General features: G+C 38.4%; 2 protein-coding genes across 2 annotated transcripts; both read left to right on the top strand.

Annotated features, from left to right (window-relative positions):
* Nucleotides 1-2: 2 nt before the first annotated feature.
* On the top strand, nt 3-9,472 carry vtg8 (vitellogenin 8). Its single transcript, XM_058761403.1, is given in 34 exon segments — nt 3-182; nt 297-568; nt 677-925; nt 1,004-1,159; nt 1,285-1,433; nt 1,529-1,679; nt 1,770-1,927; nt 1,999-2,164; nt 2,256-2,381; nt 2,455-2,673; nt 2,896-3,113; nt 3,204-3,301; nt 3,388-3,512; nt 3,602-3,697; nt 3,785-3,904; nt 4,020-4,206; nt 4,346-4,625; nt 4,719-4,851; nt 5,377-5,587; nt 5,695-5,861; nt 5,863-5,961; nt 6,424-6,478; nt 6,573-6,624; nt 6,626-6,761; nt 7,020-7,162; nt 7,247-7,385; nt 7,457-7,577; nt 7,664-7,847; nt 7,924-7,932; nt 7,934-8,016; nt 8,206-8,300; nt 8,467-8,632; nt 8,709-8,867; nt 8,954-9,472. Coding segments are annotated over 34 exon segments (4,872 nt in total). The 5' UTR covers nt 3-142; the 3' UTR covers nt 9,064-9,472.
* A 1,020-nt stretch (nt 9,473-10,492) lies between these two features.
* Nucleotides 10,493-18,951, top strand: LOC131530894 (vitellogenin-like). The gene is made up of 34 exons (XM_058761397.1): nt 10,493-10,541; nt 10,642-10,662; nt 10,771-10,922; nt 11,087-11,338; nt 11,414-11,575; nt 11,732-11,880; nt 12,017-12,167; nt 12,277-12,434; nt 12,518-12,683; nt 12,768-12,893; nt 12,974-13,192; nt 13,279-13,496; nt 13,576-13,673; nt 13,788-13,912; nt 14,036-14,137; nt 14,223-14,342; nt 14,482-14,668; nt 14,752-14,854; nt 14,945-15,130; nt 15,224-15,335; nt 15,416-15,620; nt 15,703-15,953; nt 16,029-16,073; nt 16,176-16,247; nt 16,346-16,552; nt 16,648-16,790; nt 16,882-17,020; nt 17,113-17,242; nt 17,362-17,545; nt 17,652-17,746; nt 17,838-17,932; nt 18,026-18,191; nt 18,278-18,439; nt 18,586-18,951. Exons 1-34 carry the CDS (start codon nt 10,502-10,504, stop codon nt 18,687-18,689), a joined length of 4,845 nt encoding a protein of 1,614 aa, XP_058617380.1. The 5' UTR covers nt 10,493-10,501; the 3' UTR covers nt 18,690-18,951.
* The last annotated feature ends 4,033 nt before the right edge of the window (nt 18,952-22,984 follow it).

The following is a 22,984-nucleotide window of genomic DNA, read 5'->3' as shown; positions in this document are numbered from 1 at the left end:
CCTGGATTGTCATGTTATACCAATGAGCTGGCAGGAGTAGGAACACAACCGGTTGGTTCTGCTAAACAACTGGTTAATCATACATTTTGAGATCAGTATTTGGCCAGCAAAAGCTTGACTTTAAAACACACAATCGCTGACCATGAGAACTGTTGTCGTGGCCTTGACTATAGCCCTTGTGGGTAAGTAACCTGCAATGCTGTTTTAAATGTCACCATTTGCATGTCATAATTTGACAAAATAGACACTGCAGAATTTTATATTAAATGACTATTAAACAATCTCTGATATTTCAGCAAGTCAACATGTGAAACTTGGTAAGCAATGTGGTTTATTCTATTTTACTAGTGTGTTTAACAATGACAAAATAAGATTTTACTATGTGACTTATCTAAAACGCTATTATGCACTTTTAGTCCCTGAGTTGGCAGGCACTCAGACTTATGTGTACAAATATGAGGCTTTGCTCTTCAGTGGTCTTCACCAGGAAGGTCTGGCCAGAGCTGGCATTAAGATCAACAGCAAGGTTTCCATCAGTGCTGTAACTGAAAATACATTCCTTCTTAAGGTACCAGAAGAGTTTAATGCCAACATGGAGCTTTGCTCTGTTACTGACCCGAGCTATTGAAATTGAAAAGAAGCACATAATTATTCAAAGTTGGCCTATTTGTTTCAGCTTTCGAATCCTCAGCTGTTTGAGTATAGTGGTATCTGGCCCACGGATATGTTTGTTGCAACTAAACTCACCTCAGAACTGACTGCTCAGCTTCAGATTCCTATTAAGTTTGAGTACAACAATGGTTTGGTTGGAAAGGTATTCGCACCTTCTGTGGTCCCAACTACCATTATCAACCTGTACAGGGGAATTCTGAACATCTTTCAGCTCAACCTCAAGAAGACCCAGAACATCTATGAGGTTCACGAGGTGATACTTGTTGAAATGAAGTTTGATTATCAATAAAATGAATCTAGATCTTAAATCTGAATCTTCATTCTAATGTAGGATGGAGTTCAGGGCATTTGCGAGACTCAGTATCTGATCAGTGAAGATGAAGACCTCATCACCATCACCAAGTCTAGGGATCTTACACTTTGCCTTGAGAGGATAATGAAGGATGTTGGCTTGACTTACACTGAAAAGTGCATTGAATGTCAACAGGTCAGGTCAAAATGTCTTATTAATGCTTTTGTTTCCAGGGTTTCAACTGGGGGTTTGTAAAGGTACTACAGAGGGTCTGTGACCTTAAAAAACTAAAATATTCAATAAACTATATAATCCAACAGAAGGTAAAGAGTCTCTCTGGAGCTGCAACCTACAGCTACACCATGAAGCCAACTCCAACTGGTGTTATGATTACTGAAGCAACAGTCCAAGAGTTTCATCAGTTTACACCTCTATATGAGATTCGTGATGCTACCCAGATGAAAACTAGGCAAGACATTTGCTTATTCACTCTCGAATGGAATTAATTATATCTGTGTTCATTTTTGGGTGTGTGGTAACCCAAGTATATTTTCAATATTTTAGACAAACTTTGACCTTTCTGGACAAAACAGTATCTTCCATAATTCCAATCAGTGCTGAATATTTAGCCCGTGGGGCTTTACACTATGAATTTAGCACTGAGACTCTTTGGAGTCCAATTCAGCTCATAAGAATCAGTGATCCACAGGCTCAAGTAAGGACATATTTCATATTATTATTACCGGTAATATACATTTAATATAGTTATGTTTTAACTGTTTTTGTTTTACTGGTATTCATTAAGATAGTAGATGCTCTGGATCATCTGGCTACAAAAAAAATGGAAGAAGTCCATGAGGATGTTCCTCTGAAATTTATTCAGCTCATCCAGCTTTTGCGTTTTGCAACAATGGATGCTATTGAAGGAATCTGGTCTCAATTTAAAATAAGACCAAATTTCAGGTACACAATATTCACTTTAACAGTCTGAAACAGCTATTTGCAGATTGTCATTCATTTTTTACTCTTCTAAGGAAATGGATCTTAGATGCTGTTCCTGCAGTTGGCACCTTAGCTGCATTAAAATTCATCAAGAAGACCTTCTTGGCAGGCGAACTTTCCATCCCTGAGTTCACTCAGGTCCTTCTGTCCACCGTGCACATGGTCACTGCTAATTTGGACACCATTAAGATGTACTCTGTGCGTATTTGATGATTGACGCAAAGCTTAAACGACTTATTTAGCATGCCAAATATCCTCTGAACCTGTTTTGCAAATGTTTTAATCAAAGGGTCTGGCTTTGAGTCACAAAGTTCAAGAAACACCTGTTCTACGTAAGGTTGCAATGCTTGGCTATGGAACAATGATTGCCAGGTACTGCAGTGGATCTCTTGAATGCCCAGTGGAGCTTTTGAAGGTAAAGAAGATCATTCAATAATTGTTTTGCTTGACTATGTGTGGAGTGTGGACAACTTCCTCTTTTTTCCAAGCCCTTCCATGAGACTGTTATTGAGGTGACTGCTAAGGCTGACATTGCAGAGGTCATCTTGCTTCTGAAAGTACTGGGCAACGCTGGTCACCCTGCTAGCATTAAATACATTACAAAATTTCTACCAGTATCTGGGAACCAAATACCTCTGTTTCCCATGAGAGTTCAAGTGGGTGCAGTTTTGGCCCTGAAGACTATTGCCAAAAAGGAACCCAAACTGGTTAGTCAGATATTTTTGAGTCATGCTTTGTCATACTGATTGTGAGTTACTTCAACTTTTGTTTCCTAGCTCCAGTCCTTGGGACCCACCTCCCAGTTTAACAAAACAACAAACCAATGAGTTGAATCATGTGTTTTGAATCTAAAATGTTCTGGTATATAGTCCCAAGGACTGGAGTTAAGTAACACTGGTTTACTACATGCATTTCATTTTGCATTTCAGGTCCAGAATGTAGTTCTGCAGATTTTTGCAAACAAAGATCTCCACCCAGAGCTGCGCATGGTTTCATGGATTGTGCTTTTTGAGACAAAGCCAAGCATGGGTCTGGTTATTACTCTTGCACATGCTCTACAAAAGGAAGCAAATCTACAGGTGGCCAGTCTTGTGTACTCACACATGAAAGCCTTGACAAGGAGCACACACCATGAGTTTGCTCTAATGTGAGTTTATGCTAACAAATGCGAAAATGGTTTTGCAACATATAGATGCTTAAAACTTTAACGTCGACAATCTATCTTGGTCTTTTTCAGTGCCTCGGCCAGTAGGGTTGCCATCAAGATATTAAGCCCAAAACTGGACAAACTTAGCTTTCGTTACAGCAAAGCATTTCTCTTTGATGGTTACGAAGGTAAGAAAGTTCTGTTGATCTCCAATGGTGTTGAATGCCAGGAAATGGTTTCTTCTGAAAACTCACCCATTAGTTTCACTATTTAGTACCTCTCATGGTTGGAGCTGCTGGTAGTGCCTTCATCATCAATGATGTTGCCACCATCCTGCCCAGAGCTGTTGTAGCTAAAGCACGTGCTTACTTGGCTGGACCTGCTGCTGATGTTCTTGAGGTGAGTAAATAATATACAGGAAAAGATGGAGAACTCAGTAATTGTATTCTTAAATTCCTACCCGAACTCACTGAAGTACTTTCTTTCAGGTTGGCATTAGATCTGACGGAATTCAGGAGGCTCTTCTGAAATCTCCTTTTCTGAATGAGGACAGGCTGCCCAGGATGAAACAAATTCTTAAGGCTGTAAGTGTGGCATATTATAAATGTAATTTATGGAGTGTTTCTTAGCAGTTACATATTTTTGGTTATTTTTTATTTGGCATATTGCAGCTTAAAACATTCAAAGTCCTGCCAAAGAAGCAGCCCCTGGGATCGATCTATGTGAAAGTTCTTGGACAAGAGATTGCTTTTGCAGTTGTTGACAATGCCGTTCTTGAACAGGCAACACAGGTATATTGTGGTAATAACACTTCATATGAACCAAAAAACAAACTAATTTGCATTGTCCTCCTAAACTTCGAGAAGAATGTTCAAAATGAAGCTAACCATCAAATTTGATCGAAAGCTTACTACTGGAGGCTATATACCTGAGCTGGCAAGGGAAGCTCTTAAAGCAATGCAGAATGGCATTGCCTTCCAGTATGCCAAACCCCTGCTGGTGACAGAAGTGCGTCGCATCTTGCCATCAGTAGCCGGTGTACCCATGGAATTTAGTTTGTACACCGCTGCAGTGGCTGCTGCTAATTTGAAGGGTAAGAGTCTCAAAAGTACAGCAGTCTATTTAAAGATTGATTGGAAATAGGGAATGGCATTTATGCAAATGCACAATATTTAATAGAGAATGCACTTTAATATTGAAACATTTTTTTTCTTATTTGTCATCATGTACAGTCCAGGCTCTTATTACACCACCTATAACTGAAAGCATCAGTGTTGCTCATCTGATGAAGACAGTTGTGAAGTTAACCGCTGAAGTTTCACCAAGCATTGCCTTACAGACTTTTGCTGTAATTGGACTGAATACTGGTTTTGTTCAAGCTGCATCCATGGCCAAAGGAAAGATCCATACGTTTTTGCCTCTAAAAGTGGAAGCAAAGTTTGACATCACAAATACTAATGTCAAGATAGAAGCTTTTCCTGTTGTACTTACAGTGCATGCTTCGACAGCACGGTACAGAATATTTTGAACAGAGTCATTGTTAATCTTTTCACCATGGTCTGTCGCATTACTAATGTGGCTACTGTGATTCTTGTCCCACACTAGTTTTGAAACTTTGGCAGCAGCTGGAAATATCAAAGAGACTAATGCGGAGAGAATTACACCAGTGGTACCAGAGACGGTAGTTGTGAAACATTCTGAAGAAACACTTACCTCAATGATTTCACCTGGAGATTTGGTAAGATAAGTAGAAATTTGTTGGCTATACTGTTACTCAATCAACACAAACTCAGCACACCTGAGAAATTGATAGGTGCGTAGGAAAAACACTCCAACAATGAATCCAATCAATAAAAATGATCCCGCACACTATCAGTCCATGCTAAATATAGAAATTTATTACAAAAGACAGCTACGTTTCGGGCCACTGACCTTCATCAAGCTTGATGAAGGTCATGCTAAATATAGAAATGCTAAATATAGAAATTTATTACAAAAGACAGCTATGTTTCGGTCCACTGACCTTCATCAAGCTTGATGAAGTTCATGCTAAATATAGAAATTTATTACAAAAGACAGCTTCGTTTCAGTCCACTGACCTTCATCTTGATGAAGGTCAGTGGACCGAAACGTAGCTGTCTTTTGTAATAAATTTCTATATTTAGCATGGACTGATAATGTGCGGGATCATTTTTGTTGATTGGCTATACTGTTAAAAATGAATTTCTAATAAATCTAATTTGCTTTATTCATCACTACATAGTCATCTGAAACCGGTGAAACTGTTATGGCACCTGCCGAGGAACCTGAACCGAAGACTAGTGTTCCAGTTCACAAAACTCTTTGTTCTGTTTTACCTCAAATTGGAGTTAATGTATGCATGGAGGTTATGTCCTGTGATGCCACCTTCATAAAAAACACCACCCTTTATAACATGATTGGACAGCATGGAGTGCATATTAACATAGTTCGAGGCAAGTGTCTGAAATCAAATCTGCACATCATCATAATTTCGCTTTTTAATTGGTACTGAAAAATTGTTATTGAAAATTTTGTTATTTTATCATTTATTTATTGACAGCTGATGGTCCTGCTGTTGAGGAACTAGAGCTAGAGGTCCAACTAGGCCTAAGAGCTGCTAAAAAGATCCTTAAAGAAATCAGCTTTGCCGATGCAAACACTCCCAAGGTAAAGGCCAAGGAAAATGAGAAAATCTTGGAGGGTGAACAGAGGAACAGTAACTCCAGTTTTTTTCAGCCATAATAAACTATTTTCTCCTCAAAGCACCAGCAGCCACAGCTTTAGTTCCAGCAGTTCTGTTTACTCTTCCAACTCACAGCTGTCTAAAGCAGGGGTATCAAACTCAGTTCCTGGAGGTCCACAGCCCTGCAGAATTTAGTTCCAACCCTGCTCCAACTCACATACCATGTAGTTTTCAAATAAGCCTTAATGACTCGATTAGCTGGATCAGGTGTTTTTAATTAGGGTTGCATCTAAACTGTGCAGGGCTGTGGCCCTCCAGGAACTGAGTTTGACACCCCTGGTCTAAAGTGAGTTGAAAAGTTGATCTGTCGAAAGTTGTTGGATTGCTGTTTTCACACTACACAACTGTCTGTCCTACCATAACAAAGGGAAAAATACCAAAAATAAATAAAAATAGGAATGTTTCTAAACATTTAACTTGCTAAATACCTTTTGGGCATTGATGGATCTGTGTGTCTCTCTTTGATAATTCAATCATGGAAATCTTCACTCGTGTACAAGCACCGATTTGCCTCTGCAACTTTTTATTTTTATTTTGGATCTCTAGGAACTCTCCAGTGGACAAAGCAGTGAAAGTTTCAAGCCTGTTCAGGTATAATGCAGTTTCAATCAGCAGATTTTTGATAAACCCTTTAATTCTATTTTTTGTTTGACTTTTAATTAAGTGGTAAATGTCTTTACGTGACTGCAGTCTAGATTCCTTGGGGACTTCAGTGGTTCCTTCAGTGGTTTCTATCATTGCACGTGTTGTTGTTGGGGTACCAGCTCACTGCTTACCTGGACAGGCCCACCTCAAGGGTGCAGATCATTGTGGTCTCCATTGCAGTGAAGGACAACTGGAAGATGTGCGCTGATGGTGTCATGTTGAGCAAGCACAACGTTGGTGTAAGAAATTTGATCAAATTAATTTCAGTTATCGTTTTCTGTTATGTCAGTGGTGTCCAATCCTGTTTCAGGAAGGCCAATAACCTGCAGAGTTCAGCTCCAAACTGCCCCAACACACTTGCCTAAAAGTTTCTAGTAATCCTGAAGACCTTGACTAGCTGGTTCAGATGTGTTAATTCTCTGCATGATAGTGACCTTTACAGGAGCAGGATTGGACACTGCGTTAGGATAAAGCATTCAAAATGTACTTCTATCTAGGCAAGGATTGCTTGGGGTGCAGAGTGCCAACAATATGCAATTACTATCAATGCAGAGACTGGCCACCAAGGTCCAAGCCCTATGTCCTATCTTAAAGTCAAGTGTGAGAAGTTGCCCCCAATTATCACCACCTATGCCAAGAGGTTTGGTTACTCTTAATTTCGCCAATGTTCCACTTCATAAATGTCAACATATTAACAAATTTTTCTTTTCCTTTCCTATTCAAGTGTGGCTGACTACATTCCTGGTGTAGCTCAAATGACTGGATTGGCTATTAGCAATGAAAAAAACATTGAGAGGCAGATTGAACTGATCATACTTGTCCCAACTGAAAGGACCCTGGACATCATTATTAAGACCCCAACAGTGAGCAACAATCTAATGATTGGTTTACAATGCCATTTTGAAAGCACTTTCTAAGATTTGTAAATTTGCAGATGACCTTGTCAATGTCAAACGTGGTTCTTCCAATTGCTTTGCCGTTTGAGGCTATCCAGACCTATCCAGAAAAGGATGTCACAAACATAATTCGAAACCTTTATATAGAGGCTAGTTCAGGTTAGTAAAGTGTAATAAGATGGCCTTTTGTTTTTCATGAATTGATATTTTTTTTCACTAAATGTTTTGTTTATCTCACTATTTAGCTAAATGCAGTAAGATCAGAAACACCCTGACTACATTCAACCATAAGAAGTACAACTATGAAATTCCTCTTTCCTGCTTCCAAGTTTTAGTTCAAGACTGCACTTCAGAGCATAAATTCATAGTCCTAATGAAAAAGGATGATGACTTTGAGCATGAAGACCTAAACATTAAGGTGGCAGACATGTAAGTCCAGCGTACTGATTTTACTAGTACCATTATACAAAAGTAGCCTACAAAATTCAGTTTTCTTCCACAACAGTGATGTTGACATACCAACAGAAGAGTGCAATGAAGGTTACAATGAATGGAATTGAAATGCCAACCAACAACATTTCATACCAGCACCCAACAGGTTGTAGTTCTTTCTACATTATTTTGGTATAAAAGTCTGTTGCTTGCCTCAGCAATTACCCTTTTTTAGTCTTGACATGTTTCTTGAGATATTTTAATTAAATATGACTTTGCTGGGATGCTGGCCTTTGCCTTGGGAAGGGAGTCTTGGAGTGTTTTCATGTACATTTATTAGGCTTTTTTAATGTAGGTACCATACGAATTGAACAGAAAGGTCAAGGTATCGCTCTCTATGCCCCAGGCCATGGTCTTCAAGAGGTCTATTATGCCAATGACCAGTGGATGGTAAGTCAAAAAATTAAATGTTTGCCAAATAATGGCAGGCAATGTAAGTACAATTGTTAGGGTATAAGAAGGTTAACAATTTTACATTTTCATTTGATGTTACAAACACTTTGAGAATTTAATGCTGATATTTCTAAATAATATATATTTTCCCTGGATTTTTCAGGTTTATGTTGTGGACTGGATGAAGGGGCAGACATGCGGACTCTGTGGAAAAGCTGATGGGGAAATCAGACAGGAGTATCGCACACCCAGTGGATACCTGACCAAAAGTTCAGCCAGCTTTGCCCACTCATAGGTGCTTCCTGCTGAGATCTGCCGTGATGCCAGCCGTAAGTGTTTTACTGCTCATTCTATGACAATAAGTCACTCCAGTAAAACACTTTTATTGTATACCATCTTCCCCAGAGTGTTACATGAGGTTTGAAACTGTGAAACTGGAGAAGCAAAGGTCAGATAGGCAAGCGTCCAAATGCTACTCTGTTGAGCCTGTGTTGCGTTGTCTGCCTGGCTGTCTGCCAAACAGGACTAGTCATATAACTGTTGGATACTACTGCCTGCCTTCTAGTAAGACCTCCGTCCACCACATTTTCAGTTAACATTTCACCAATGTGTTCAATAGCTACAGTATAATTTTGATGCTTTTGTTTTAGACTTAAGACTGAACCCTTCTGCAAATATGAGCAGCAACTATGAGAAGACTGAAGATCTGAGAGAAACAGCAGAAGCTCACATGGCCTATCACTGTACAGAGTGTGTTTAACTGCTGTTGCAAAATAGCAGCATATATATAAAGATTCTAAATCTGTGAAAATGTGTTTTTTCATTTTTTTTTTTTTTTTCATTTCAATAAATATTTTCTTTAGTAACAATTGTTGTATTCTTTGGAAACAACAATATCAGACGTCTAGGCATTATCATACACATGAAAGTATTTGTTAAAATTACTTAATACGTTATGAAGTAACAATGAAAAATAATACATTTATAAATTAACATTAACCAATATTAATAAATGCCATGAAGAATGTTGTTAATTGTTCATTCTGATTCCTAATACATTAACTAATGTTAACATACAAAGCTCAGTTGTAAAGGGTTACTTTTGTAACTAATATTGCTATGCAATAAATAAATAAATAAAACTACCAAAATGCCACAAATTTGTATTTTTTCGCCCTCTGAAGCATTGCTAAATCTATTCAGTTCTTTAAATGTATCAGTTATTTTCTGTTATAACAGTTACATTTTTGAAGTCTAACAGGTCCAGTGCGTTAAAACAAAAACAAAATAAAAATAAAAAATGTTATTTATTATTATTATTATTCTTACATGCTGTGCATTCTGCAAAGGTATATATCATTTTGGTTGTTTGAGTTTGCTTAACATGCATCAACCACTGCACCATGGCTTCTACAACTGAACATCATGTAATTCTAATTCTAATAATAATAATGATGTCTATGGGTCCATATACTTCTAGTGTTTCATGAATAATGCCCTTCCAAGCATTTTTCTTCTTACATGCATGAATATTAGATGACAATCATGTGATTTTGATGTTAATCAATATTAAAAACAATTACCATGACTTCTTGATTTGTTTGCTGTTCCAAGTCAAAATTGCATGATGCACATCACGACATTGCCCTGTCACCTTTTATCTATTTACAACTATCTACTACTAAACATCATTTCAATTTATTGAAAACTTTATTGAACAGTGTTCAAAATTTGATAGGCTCAATGAGTGTGAGCATACAGTATATAAATAAATGACCATTTAAAATTACCTTGAAAATATATCTAGGGGCTATTGTATTTTATTCACTAATAGTGACAGCCAGTTATTCGATAAAACTTGATGAAACCGAAATATTTGTATTGGACATTTTTGTAAATGAAATAATGAAATTGTTAAACAAAATAATGAATTATTAAATGAAATAATTAAATATTTAATTAGAAAATACTATGTTTCAGTGTGGACTTTAGCCTAAGGATGACATGATGAGAGGCCAGGGTAACATAACCTCTAATTGATATCTATTTGTCAACTAACCAAATAAAGCGTAGTCTCAGTTCTAAGATGCAATCATAGAAACATTTGTTAATCATTATTTTTGAATTATTATGTGGTCAGCAAAAACAAAAACTATAAAGGTCTGTCCTTTTCTTGCATTCCTCACAAACCACCAGCCATGAGAGCTGTTGTGCTTGCCTTGACTCTAGCCTTTGTGGGTAAGTCAGATTTTTGAGAACTCAATGTTTAAAAAATGTTATTATATAGAAAAGCTTTATTTCCAGGGTTTTGTTTAATTAACTTATTTGTTTCTTGTAGCGAGTCAACAGATTAACCTTGGTAAGTATTGATTTGGTTTTCTTTTAAGCGACAAATGAATTATGCATCTACAACACAATAAATGTCTTAAAACAGAATAAAATATAGTCAATATAAATTATGTTTCAGTTCCAGAGTTTGCCCTCGATAAGACCTATGTGTACAACTATGAGGCTCTTCTCTTGGGCGGTCTTCCTCAAGAAGGTCTGGCCAGAGCAGGTATAAAAGTCAACAGCAAGGTTTACCTCAGTGCTGTCAACAAGAACACCTTCTTGATGAAGGTAATGACTATTAAAACACACACACACACACACACACACACACACACACACACACACACACACACACACACACACACACACACACACACACACACAAGTCCCTGCTAGCCAGTACTGTTACAAGCAATGACACAATCATTTCAATGGAAAATGTCCCCTTACAGCTCAAGGACCCTCTAATCCACGAGTATGCTGGTATTTGGCCCAATGATCCATTTGTTCCTGCCGCTAAGCTCACCTCAGCACTGGCTGCTCAGCTTCAGATTCCCATCAAGTTTGAGTATACTAATGGTGTGGTTGGAAAGGTATTTGCCCCTGCAGGAGTCTCCCCTACAATCATGAACTTGTACAGAGGCATCCTCAACATCTTTCAGCTCAACCTCAAGAAGACCCAGAACATCTATGAATTGCAAGAGGTGAGAAAGTAATCCTAGTACATTTTTTAAAGTAATTTAATTTGTGAAATCTTATTTCTTGGCTTGTCAACACAGGCTGGAGCTCAGGGAGTGTGCAGGACACACTATGTCATCAGTGAGTATCCAAAGGCCAACCACATTACTGTCACCAAGTCTAAGGACCTGAGCTTCTGCCAGGACAGAATCATTAAGGATGTTGGCTTGGCATACACTGAGAGGTGTGATGAATGCACAAAGGTAAAGAAAAAGACAGAAATGGACTTAAAGATTTAAAGTATTTATCTTCTGAGAACATAGACCAAAAATGTTGATGATTTATCTTGCACTTCTAAAAGATTATCAATAAATCATTATCTAGAGTCAAAAAATGGATACTTACCTTTCTCTCAACAGAGGGTCAAGAGTCTGATTGAAATTGCAACTTACAGCTACATCATGAAACCATCTTCCACTGGTGTACTGATCACTGAGGCAAAAGTTCAGGAAGTGCATCAGTTTTCACCCTTCAATGAGATCCATGGTGCACCAATGATGGAAGCAAAGTATGATTGATCATAATTCATTTTTTATTTTTCAAAAAAGGTTACCCAGACAGCAACATAGTTTTGGCCCAAATCCATGGGCCGACACTGCTTGCTGTCTGGGTAATGTACAGAGACAATTGTGTGTGTGCTACAGACAAACCTTGGCTTTTGTTAAGATTGAAAAGACACCTGTTGTTCCAAACAAAGCTGATTACATGGCCCGTGGATCCCTGCAATATGAGTTTGCAACTGAGATTCTTCAGACCCCCATCCAACTCATAAAGATCAGCAATGCACCAGCGCAGGTAAAGGTGTAGATTAATTTACCTGTAATGCATCAAAGTTTTTGATTGTAAGAAAATCCATCCACATTGAACTGTCAAGATATGATGCCTGACCATTGCCTTTTTCTAGATTGTGGAGGTCCTGAAGCACTTGGTTGTGAACAATGTAGACATGGTCCATGATGACGCTCCACTTAAGTTTGTTCAGCTTGTTCAGCTCCTGCGTGCTGCCACCCTGGAGAATATTGAGTCTATCTGGGCTCAGTTCAAGAATAAACCAGTTTACAGGTAGAATTTTGGGGAAAACGTAAGCAAATTTTAGTTAAAGAGAATCCTTAAAAATGTTGTGCATTAAACAATGAATCTGTTAGGCACTGGATTCTAGATGCTCTTCCTGCTGTTAGCACACCAGTCATTGTAAAATTCATCAAGGAGAAGTTCCTAGCTGGTGAACTTACCCTTCCCGAGTTCATTCAGGCTCTTGTGGTTGCTTTGCAAATGATCACTGCTGATTTGGACACCATCCAGTTGACAGCTGTGCGTATATATAATTATACTCAAAAGTGCTGTTTTATATATGTTGCTAAACTAAAGGAATCATTATCATGTCCTTTTGAACAGAGTTTGGCTATGCACAAGAAAATCTCCACAATCCCAGCTCTGCGTGAAGTTGTAATGCTTGGATATGGTTCCATGATTGCCAAGTACTGTGTTGCAGTTCCCACTTGCTCTCCTAACCTCCTCAGGGTAAACAATTAAAGCCTTAAATATCTGATAGGGGTTTGTCATTTATTGTTATCTAATTATATGTGTATCACATTCATCAGCCCATCCATGAGATTGCTGCAGAGGCCATTGCTAAGAATAACATTCCTGAAATCACTTTGGCTCTTAAAGTTCTGGGCAATGCTGGTCACCCTGCTAGTCTTAAACCCATCATGAAGCTCATACCTGGACTGAGAAGTGCAGCTACATCTCTGCCCCTTAGAGTCCATGTTGATGCCATCTTGGCCCTGAGGAACATTGCCAAGAAAGAGCCCAAACTGGTAAAAGGCCAACATCAAAGGAATTATTAATATATGATTATGCACATTTTCTTCCAATAGTAAACTGACCTTGTTTCTTGCCACAGGTTCAGCCAGTGGCCCTGCAGCTTGTATTGGATAGATCTCTCCACCCAGAAGTGCGCATGGTTGCTTGTATTGTGTTGTTTGAAACCAAGCCCTCAGCGGCTCTTATGTCAAGTCTTGCTGGTTCTTTAAAGACTGAAACTAACATGCAGGTTGTGAGCTTTACCTATTCCCACATCAAATCCTTGACCAGAATCACGGCTCCCGATATGGCAGCTGTGTAAGCATAATTATTTGTATGTTTTATCTCATCTCTTCACTTGATCAGAAGCTGATGTTAAGCTGTTTATCCATTTTAGTGCTGGTGCGGCTCATGTTGCTATCAAGCTTTTGAGTCCCAAGCTGGAAAGGCTTAGTTTCCGTTTCAGCAGAGCCCTTAAGTTTGACATCTATCAGAGTAAGTCTTGAAAACCAAGACATTTGTAAAGTCTCCCTTCATAAGAGAGCATGCTTTGGGCTTTTCATAAAATACCTACCCATTCATTGTTTTCTTACCTGTGTTCCTATGCAGCTCCTCTTATGGTTGGAGCTGCTGGCAGTGCCTACATGATCAATGATGCTGCCACCATCCTGCCCAGAGCTGTTGTGGCTAAAACACGTGCTTATCTGGCTGGAGTTGCTGCTGATGTTCTTGAGGTGGACTGTCAAAAAATCATTACTTTTTTTATTTTCCCCAATTTGATCAATTTTATTATTGAAATCTAATTGATTGGTTTACAATCTTTTGATAGTCTTCACTCAATTGCTACTTTGAAACAGATTGGAGTGAGAACTGAAGGAATCCAGGAAGCTCTTCTGAAATCTCCTGCTGCAGATGAAAGTGTTGACCGTATCACAAAGATTAAGCGCACCCTGAGAGCAGTAAGTTATTTGTATTTTATTGTTTGCTAATAAATTGAAGACATGACATTAAAAATAAACCAATGATTTCTGTATGCTCCTTCAGCTCATAAATTGGAAGACTCTGCCAACCAGTCAGCCACTGGCTTCAGCCTATGTCAAACTGTTTGGACAGGAGGTGGCTTTTGCCAGAATTGACAGGACCATCATCGAACAAGCAATATCGGTACTGTGTTTAAGTTAATGTATCGTCTTTTATGAGCATAACTCTAAGGTCAATCTCATCCTGACATATTCCTTCAGATATTATATTCTAAAATTCTTTTTAGATTTATTTTGTGTCTTTTCATTAACACTATCCCCAGCTTGCCACTGGACCCAAATCACGTGAACTGCTGAAGGGGGCTCTTAAAGCCTTGCAGGAAGGAATTGCTTTCCAGCGTGCCAAACCCCTGCTTGTAGCTGAAGTGCGTCGTATCTTGCCAACAGCAGTTGGTTTGCCCATGGAGCTCAGTATGTACTCTGCTGCTGTTGGTGCTGCATCCATCAATGGTGAGATTTTTTTCGCTTAGAATGTTTCCTTAGAAATGAGGGATTCACTTCTTAGTTTTATATTGTTCTGTTCATCCTTCTAGTTCAGGCCACCATTACACCTCCTCTCCCTGAGGAGATTGAGACTATGACTCTTGAGCAGCTGAAAGAGACTGATGTTCAACTCCAAGCTGAAGCTAGAGCAAGGTACAAATGCTAGACCACTTTTACAAATGCATTACATACTGTATGCAAACATGGTTTTCAAAAACATAACCTCTCTTATTCTTATTTCAGTATTGCTGTGCAGAAATTTGCTGTGATGGGAGTGAACACTGCCTTGATCCAAGCTGCTGTTATGATGAGAGGAAAGATGCATATAATTGCTCCTGGAAAAGTGGCTGTAAGAGCAGACATTCTCAAGGGCAACTACAAGGTGGAGGCTCTGCCTGTTGAGGTTCCTGAACATGTCGCTGATGTGAGGTAACAAAATCTTAGTCATGCCAGCATAGCAGCACTTTAATTTGGATTTCTCTAAAAATTAAAGTTTTTTCCAATATTTTCTTGCTTTGACAGCTTTGAGACTCTTGCTGTGGCCAGAAATATTGAAGATCCTACTGCTGAGAGAATTGTTCCATTGGTACCAGAGTTGTTCCTACCAAACTGCCAGACACATCTTGCTGGATTGGTAAGCCACACATGTATACTGCATGTGGAAGTACGCGAAGACTTCTTTTGATGTTACAATGGTTATTCTTTTTTTTTCAGTCTTCTGAGGTCCTTGATCCTGAGATGTCACCTGAGGATCCTGTGAGAGCTCCTGCTCCATTTGACAAGACTCTCTGTCTTGCTGTCCCATACATTGAAATCAAGGGATGCGTTGAGGTGCACTCTCGTAATGCTGCTTTTATCAGAAATGATCCTCTGTTCTACATAATTGGACAACACTCAGCACGTGCAACAGTGGCAAGAGGTATTTTTTTTAAACAAAATTACTTGAATTTGCATGATGTATTTCTAGATAATGATCATTTGTTTTGTCGTTTTGGCTTTAGCTGAAGGTCCTACAGTTGAAAGACTGGAACTTGAAGTCCAAGTTGGTCCTAGAGCTGCTGAGAGGCTCCTTAAGCAAATCAGTCTCATTGATGAGGAGACTCCAGATGGAAAGGCCTTCTTGTTGAAATTGAGGGAAATCCTGGAGACTGAAGATAAAAAAAATCCCATCTCTTCTGAAAGCAACAGCAACACCAGCAGGAGCAGCAGCAGTAGTTCAAGCTTCTCCAAGTCCAGCTCTCGTGTGACTGAGGTGAGGACAATGGATCTTGCTTGGTAGCTAACATTTTTTAAAATTAATTCTCATTCTTTTCTTATGGGATTTTAGACTGCCAGTCCCATGGACCCCTTCAAGAAATTCCACAAAGATCAGGCAATTACTAAATAATACTGTTTACTCATTACTTTTGTGTGTCTTTATTTGGAGAGACCGAGTCCCTTCTAGTTCAGTTAATATTATACAAAAACTTTGTAGTACATGGCACACCATGGATCTTCAAAGGCAGTTAGCAGTGGAAGCGCTGCATCTGAGCATATCCAGAAGCAGGTGAATCAATTTCTGTGATTTGTTTTGTCCATAACAAAATCTACAAAATAATTTAAAACTTCTTTAATGGAATTTTAAATACTTGTTCATTCTTTCAGGCTAAATATCTTGGGAATGATGTTCCACCTGTTTTTGCCATCATTGCCCGTGCTGTTAGAGTGGATCGCAAGTTGTTGGGTTACCAGCTTGCAGCTTTCTTTGACAAACCAACTGCAAGGGTGCAGCTCATTGTTTCTTCCATTGCTGAGAATGACAACTGGAAGTTGTGTGTTAATGGTGTCCTGCTGAGCAAGCACAAAGTCACTGTAAGATCAGAGCTCATGTGGCTGATATTCCTAAAAAATTCTAATTTTGTCCTTGATGATCTGATGGTCTAAATTGTAGATACATTTTTGTTCAGACCAAGGTTGCTTGGGGTACAGAGTGTCAACAATATGCAGTCATTACTAAAGCTGAAGCTGGACTCCTTGGAGAATTCCCTGCTGTCCGTCTAGAGTGGGAATGGGAGAGGCTTCCAATTTTAATCACCACCTATGCCAAAAAGTAAGCACAATGATCAAGAACTATTTTGTGGTAACTGCATAAATGTTATATTTTAAATGTTTTTTCCCCTTATGTATCACTTTTTAAACAGGCTGTCTAAGAATATTCCTATGGCAGCATTACAGGCAGGGATCAGGTTTGAAAGAGCCACAAACAGTAAGAAAGAGATTGAACTGACTGTGGCCCTGCCCAGTCAAAGGTCCCTGAATGTCATAGTAAGGGTTCCAGAGGTGAGTGGCCAGTAATATTTAAACTTTAACTCACTCAGAGATAAAATAAGAAAAAGTACTGTAAATCCTGAAACAATTTTCTGCTGTTCTAGATGACACTGTCAAGGATGGCTATTCCTCTCCCTTTCTCTGTACCCATCAATCCAGATGGAACGCTTTCTATTCATATTGATCAAGACATTCTGTTCAGAGTCCAGAACTATATCTATGATTGCACCACAGGTACAAATATATAACAAGACACGCTAATGTATTGACACATTGACATGACACATTAATATATTAAATATATTCTGAAACCACACATAACCACACTTGATTTTGATTTTATTTTTTTTTAGCACGATGCAGCATGATGCAGGACACAATCACTACGTTCAACAACAGGAGGTACAAGAACGAAATGCCCATTTCTTGCTACCAAGTCTTGGCTTGGGACTGCACATCTGAGCTGAAATTTGTTGTTCTTTTGAAGAAGGATGAGGAGTCTGAAGAAAACCACCTGAATATTAAACTTGCTGACATGTAAGTTCCCTCTCTTTTGAACTGGTTTCCATGTAATATGCAGGTTTGCTTACTGTGTTTATCATTTCATTACCACTGCACTGAGTCGATCACCTGTATTTAACAGCAATGTCGACCTGTATGCTTTGGGCACCCACGCAAAGGTTAAAATTAATGAAATGGAAGTCCCCATCAGCAGCCTTCCCTACCAGCATCCCTCAGGTAGGTTCTAAGGTCCATTTGGTCTCTTTGAATTACTTCACATAACATGTTCAGCTAATGTACTGTAAATTAAATTTCCCTTCTTGTTTAGGCTCCATCCAGATCCGGGAGAAGGCTGATGGTTTGTCACTTTATGCTTCTGGTCATGGGCTTCAGGAAGTCTACTTTGCCAGTGGTCATTGGAAGGTGACTGGAAGTTAATAAGCATTTATCAGATACTGTGTTTCTGCAACAAAAACCCATCATCCAGAGTTTGAGTATGTCATTTTTCATTTATAGATCCAAGTTGCAGACTGGATGAAAGGAAAGACTTGTGGACTCTGTGGAAGGGCTGATGGAGAGATCAGACAGGAGTACACCACACCCAGTGGATACCTGACCAAGAGTTCAGTCAGCTTTGCCCACTCATGGGTGCTTCCTGCTGAGAGCTGCCGTGATGCCAGCCGTAAGATTTGTCTGACACTACTTATTACAAAAAATTATCATATGTTTTAAAGACATTTTTAAAAATAAATATGTTTCCTTTATCAGAATGCCGCATGAAACTTGAATCTGTGAAGTTAGAGAAGCAGGTGATATTGAATGGCCAGGAATCTAAATGCTACTCTGTTGAGCCTGTGCTGCGCTGTCTGTCAGGCTGTTCACCAATCAGAACCACCCCTGTCACTATTGGATACCACTGCCTGTCCACACGTAAGTGAAGGCTGACATGACTCTAGTTCAGTGATTGTCTCCTGGTTTTACATCTTAAAAAGCAAACTGATTAACATAGGCTGAGTGAGAAAATATATCATTTTGGTTTCTAAACATCATATGCATTTTTTTATTCTGTGTTACAGTCTCTAACCTCAACATGCTTGATGGAATCTATGAGAAGAGTGTAGACTTGAGCGAGACTACAGATGCTCATGTGGCCTGTCGCTGCAGTGAACAGTGTGCTTAAACCCACTTCTTGGCTCAGTAGCACCTTATACAATTCTGCTGTAAAATAATGCCTCATTTTCAATAAATCTGAATAAGCATTCTGAAAATTTGAATAATGACAACTTTTTTAACAACTGGTGCCCTATATTTCCTACTGTTGTCTACTTCTGTTGTAACCACTATAGATATTGAGGGGACATACAACAATGAGTTTTTCAATGACAGATTCTTATAATATTTTAAGAGCACTAAAAATAATACAAGGGACACATACTATGAAATACTACCTAACCTGACACTAGATAAGACTCTCAGATACTGAATATTAAGGCATTTACCTACACAAGCTAAACGAGTGAATACAAGTCTAAATAGTTTGTGGAATTATAGAACCATGTCTTAGAATTAGCATCACCTGAAATAGCTGTTCATACAGAACACTCATCCATGAAATCAATTTCTTTCTTACCAGTGCTACTTTCTCTCTTTTAATTCAAGCATAAATTAGATATGACCACCACCTTGAGTCTCGAAGTGCATGTCAAGTAAAAATGGCCTCTGAGGACTTAAAATAGTTAAAGCATGTAAAAGCTAGAAAGGCAAAACACTGATTCAAAGAAAAACATACCTGTTAGTCAGTTGGTGTAGTAAAATAAACCCAATGCAATGCCATCTTTACTGTATATCTTGCACAGGGATCCACACAAACCTTTGACCTTGAAAAAAAAATAGTAATGGCTGATATGAAGGGGAGGTTACATTTTTTGACCGTTCTTCTTTTCAGCACATGCTGTTTGAGGAAGGACACATGAAAGGTTCCTGTGCTGTTGAGTGGTTTGCGATTGTAGTACAGTGTATCTTCGTTTTTCTATTTGGAAGCTATCTTCCCTGCAAACATGTCCTTTTTGCGGGCACAGTGGGCTAGGGCCAGCCCATACCAAACCTAAACAGGCCCAGTACGGGCTTGCCCAGGTGAGGCCCACTGCAGGCTCTCTGTGAGCAGCCCGCACAAGCGGACTGTCCACATTATTCCCATGATGGGCCAGAATAGTGTGGGCCAGCCCATTCGGGCCCAGAGCAACTTTTGTGTCCTTTGGGCCCATGTGGCCTTGTAATGTAACTAGGAGAATACAAACAACATTGACTGGCCATTCTTTAGTCATTCAATTGAACTGGAATGGATCAAACCAAAAGAGACCTTTTCAGAACCTGTTGATTCATATAGGCCAGGGATCCTGGAATGGATCATTTTAACTGTGCTCATATTCTTCTCATTAACCCTGTGTCATTAAGAAACTGCTTGCTAGTTGCTATTGCTAACTATGTTATGTTGACATGATGTTACACACTCTTGTACAGTAGGTGGCGGTATGCACCTAAAAGTTGTTTGCAATCCGCCATTAACCAAGAGAAGAAGAAGAACTAGCAAGCAGCAGCAGTAGTAGCTAACATGGTTCATCTGCTGAACATTGTGCTATGTCCTGGTTGGGAAATGTGTCATTTCAAGCCCAATCTAAAGGAGTTTTCTTTTCTTTTTCTTTTTCTTTTTTTCCCTATTTAAAAGTGTACATTGCTGAAGGTTTTTGCAGAGATGGTACATGTATGTATGGCCTATGTTTGGATTAATGCTAAGAGTTTAAGACAGTGTATGTATGCATTTTAGAAGGACTCTTCATTGGTGAGGTTACCACATCATGGTTCGGTTTGAATATGGATTTAAAGTTTTTTTCGACGTGAGACCATAGTCTGGACTATTTTTGACTGTTCCTGGTTAGGAAGAGTCTGGTGTTTGAGAGCTGTGGCATGTTTTCATCACAAAAGGTTGGGATTATTAATTTGCTATCAGCCAACTTCAGCTATGGAAAGTGTTTGGACATTGATGTACTACAGATAAGACTTTCACACACATCACATGTCGAAATCCTAAAATCGTGCTTTGTTTGCTTTCTTTTACATTTTTGGCTGTAGCTGTATTAACCTGAATTGAATTTTTTCTATTTTGTATTTAATAAATCCACTGATTTAAAATCCCTTTGACTACTGTACATTTTTGAAAATATAGACATTAGTTATGTGGTGACTGCATCCATTTCAGATGTATAATAACTATTTTTCCCAAAGAATTAAGTCATAGTAGCTGAAAAGTATTTAAACAGATGTACTGTTGTGTGTGTATACATGCATAAATTTTAATATATTTACGGTAGGAAATTTACAAAATATCTCCATGGAACATGACCGTTACTTAATGTCCTAGTGATTTTTGGCATAAAAGAAAAATCAATGACCCATACAATGTATTTTTGACTATTGCTACAAATATACCCCAGCGACTTAAGACTGGTTTTGTGTGTGTGTATATATTTATAGTGTGTGTGTATATATGTATATATATATATATGTGTGTGTGTATATATATATATATATATATATATATATATATATATATATATATATATATACACTAACCTGTTTATATTTTTGCATGACAGGGCAGCTCTTCTTCTGAACATGCAAAATGTACATATATTATTTATTATTACATTTGTTTCCCTCTCTGTGCCCACATACTGTATTTAGATGAAGCTAAATTCTCAATAAAGCTGTTTTCATTGGTATATTTTACTGTTTCTGTTGAATGAAAATGAAATAGTGACTGAAACGCGATCCATTAAGACAACATAACCAACATGAGAGAGAGAGAGAGAGGTGTGGGCGCGCTGGGAAAGCAAGACCTCACGCTCGCGCGGCAGTACAGACGATTCTCAGAAACTAACTAAGGTTTGGGCGCTTTTTTGAAGGGGAAAAAGTCGCTAAAGGAGTCTGCAATGTTGCTAAGTTGGCAACACTGTGCATCTCCATTTCTCCAACTTCGGGTTGGGCCACGGGTCAAACAGAAAATACGCGCTGCGTTAATCGCGCGTTAAAAAAATTAGTGCCGTTAAAATGAATTTGCGGTAACGCGTTAACTTTGATAGCACTAATATATATATTTTTTTATTATTATTATTTTTTTATTATTTTATTTTTTTTTACATAGAACAAGATTTTTTACTTGTGAACATATTCATACCCCTCCTTTTTTCCCCACATCAATCTACATACACCATAGTGACAAAGCAAAAACAGAATTGTCACAACTACGTGAATTCATAAAAAAATAAAAAACTGATATAAGTACATTGCATAAGTATTCATACCCTTAACTTAGTACTTAGCTGAAGCACCTTATTACAACCAAGTATTTTTGTGTATGATGTGACAAGCTTTGCTCATCTGCATTTGGCAATTATCTGCCATTCTTATCCTCACCTCTTTACCTCTCAGACTCTGTCAGGTTGGATGGGGGAAGACGTATTGTGATGGGGGCATAATTTGATTGGGTTCAAGCCTAGGCTCTGGCTGGGCCACTCAAGGACATTCACAGTTGTCTTTAAGCTATTCTATTTGTGTGCTTAGAGTCATTATGTTTACAAGGACAACAATAATCCGATTTTAACACGATTAACACAATACTCCGATTAAGAATCTACCATGTAAACAGAGATTTTTGATGACCTTAATCCGGCTAAAGTCATATCTGAAGTAAACAGAAATCGAATTAAGACATGTGGATTATTCCTATTTTAGTCACATTACTGAAATGCAGTATAGACATGTACACACTTTAATCACATTATTACCATTATTACTGTCATGTAGGACTTTTCACAGCATTTTGTGACAGGATATACACACGGCAGCGGTCAACCATTTGATGACAAACAAAAGAGCATGGCTTTAACAACGTCTTCATCTGTTTGCACCTATAGTATGACAAATAATTAACTGCACTGGAAGCTTTTATAAAATTAGAAATGAAACACCCAAAACTGTATATGGCATCATAATGAAGACAAACTATATGTTTATACGTGAAATTCTGGGTTGGACGTCGGATGGCGTGGTGTGGGGACTTAATGACATCTGCCATTATAATTGATCTATGTACAAACCCGATTCCAAAAAAGTTGGGACACTGTACAAATTGTGAACAAAAACAGAATGCAATGATGTGGAAGTTTCAAATTTCAATATTTTATTCAGAATACAACATAAAAAAAAATAAGTTGATTTTAAATTTCATGGCATCAACACATCTCAAAAAAGTTGGGACAAGGCCATGTTTACCACTGTGTGGCATCCCCTCTTCTTTTTATAACAGTCTGCAAACGTCTGGGGACTGAGGAGACAAGTTGCTCAAGTTTAGGAATAGGAATGTTGTCCCATTCTTGTCTAATACAGGCTTCTAGTTGCTCAACTGTCTTAGGTCTT

The sequence above is a fragment of the Onychostoma macrolepis genome, chromosome 22 (assembly GCF_012432095.1).
Source record: "Onychostoma macrolepis isolate SWU-2019 chromosome 22, ASM1243209v1, whole genome shotgun sequence".
Lineage (NCBI taxonomy): Eukaryota > Metazoa > Chordata > Actinopteri > Cypriniformes > Cyprinidae > Onychostoma > Onychostoma macrolepis.
This window is presented reverse-complemented; position numbering and strand designations above follow the sequence as displayed.

Excerpts from the sequence above, each read along its gene's own strand:
- LOC131530894 (XM_058761397.1), top strand. The coding sequence starts at position 10,502 with ATGAGAGCTGTTGTGCTTGCCTTGACTCTAGCCTTTGTGG. Across the intron at positions 14,138-14,222 it reads TTAAGCGCACCCTGAGAGCA|CTCATAAATTGGAAGACTCT; the intron begins GTAAGTTATTTG and ends ATGCTCCTTCAG. Across the intron at positions 16,248-16,345 it reads CTGAGCATATCCAGAAGCAG|GCTAAATATCTTGGGAATGA; the intron begins GTGAATCAATTT and ends TCATTCTTTCAG.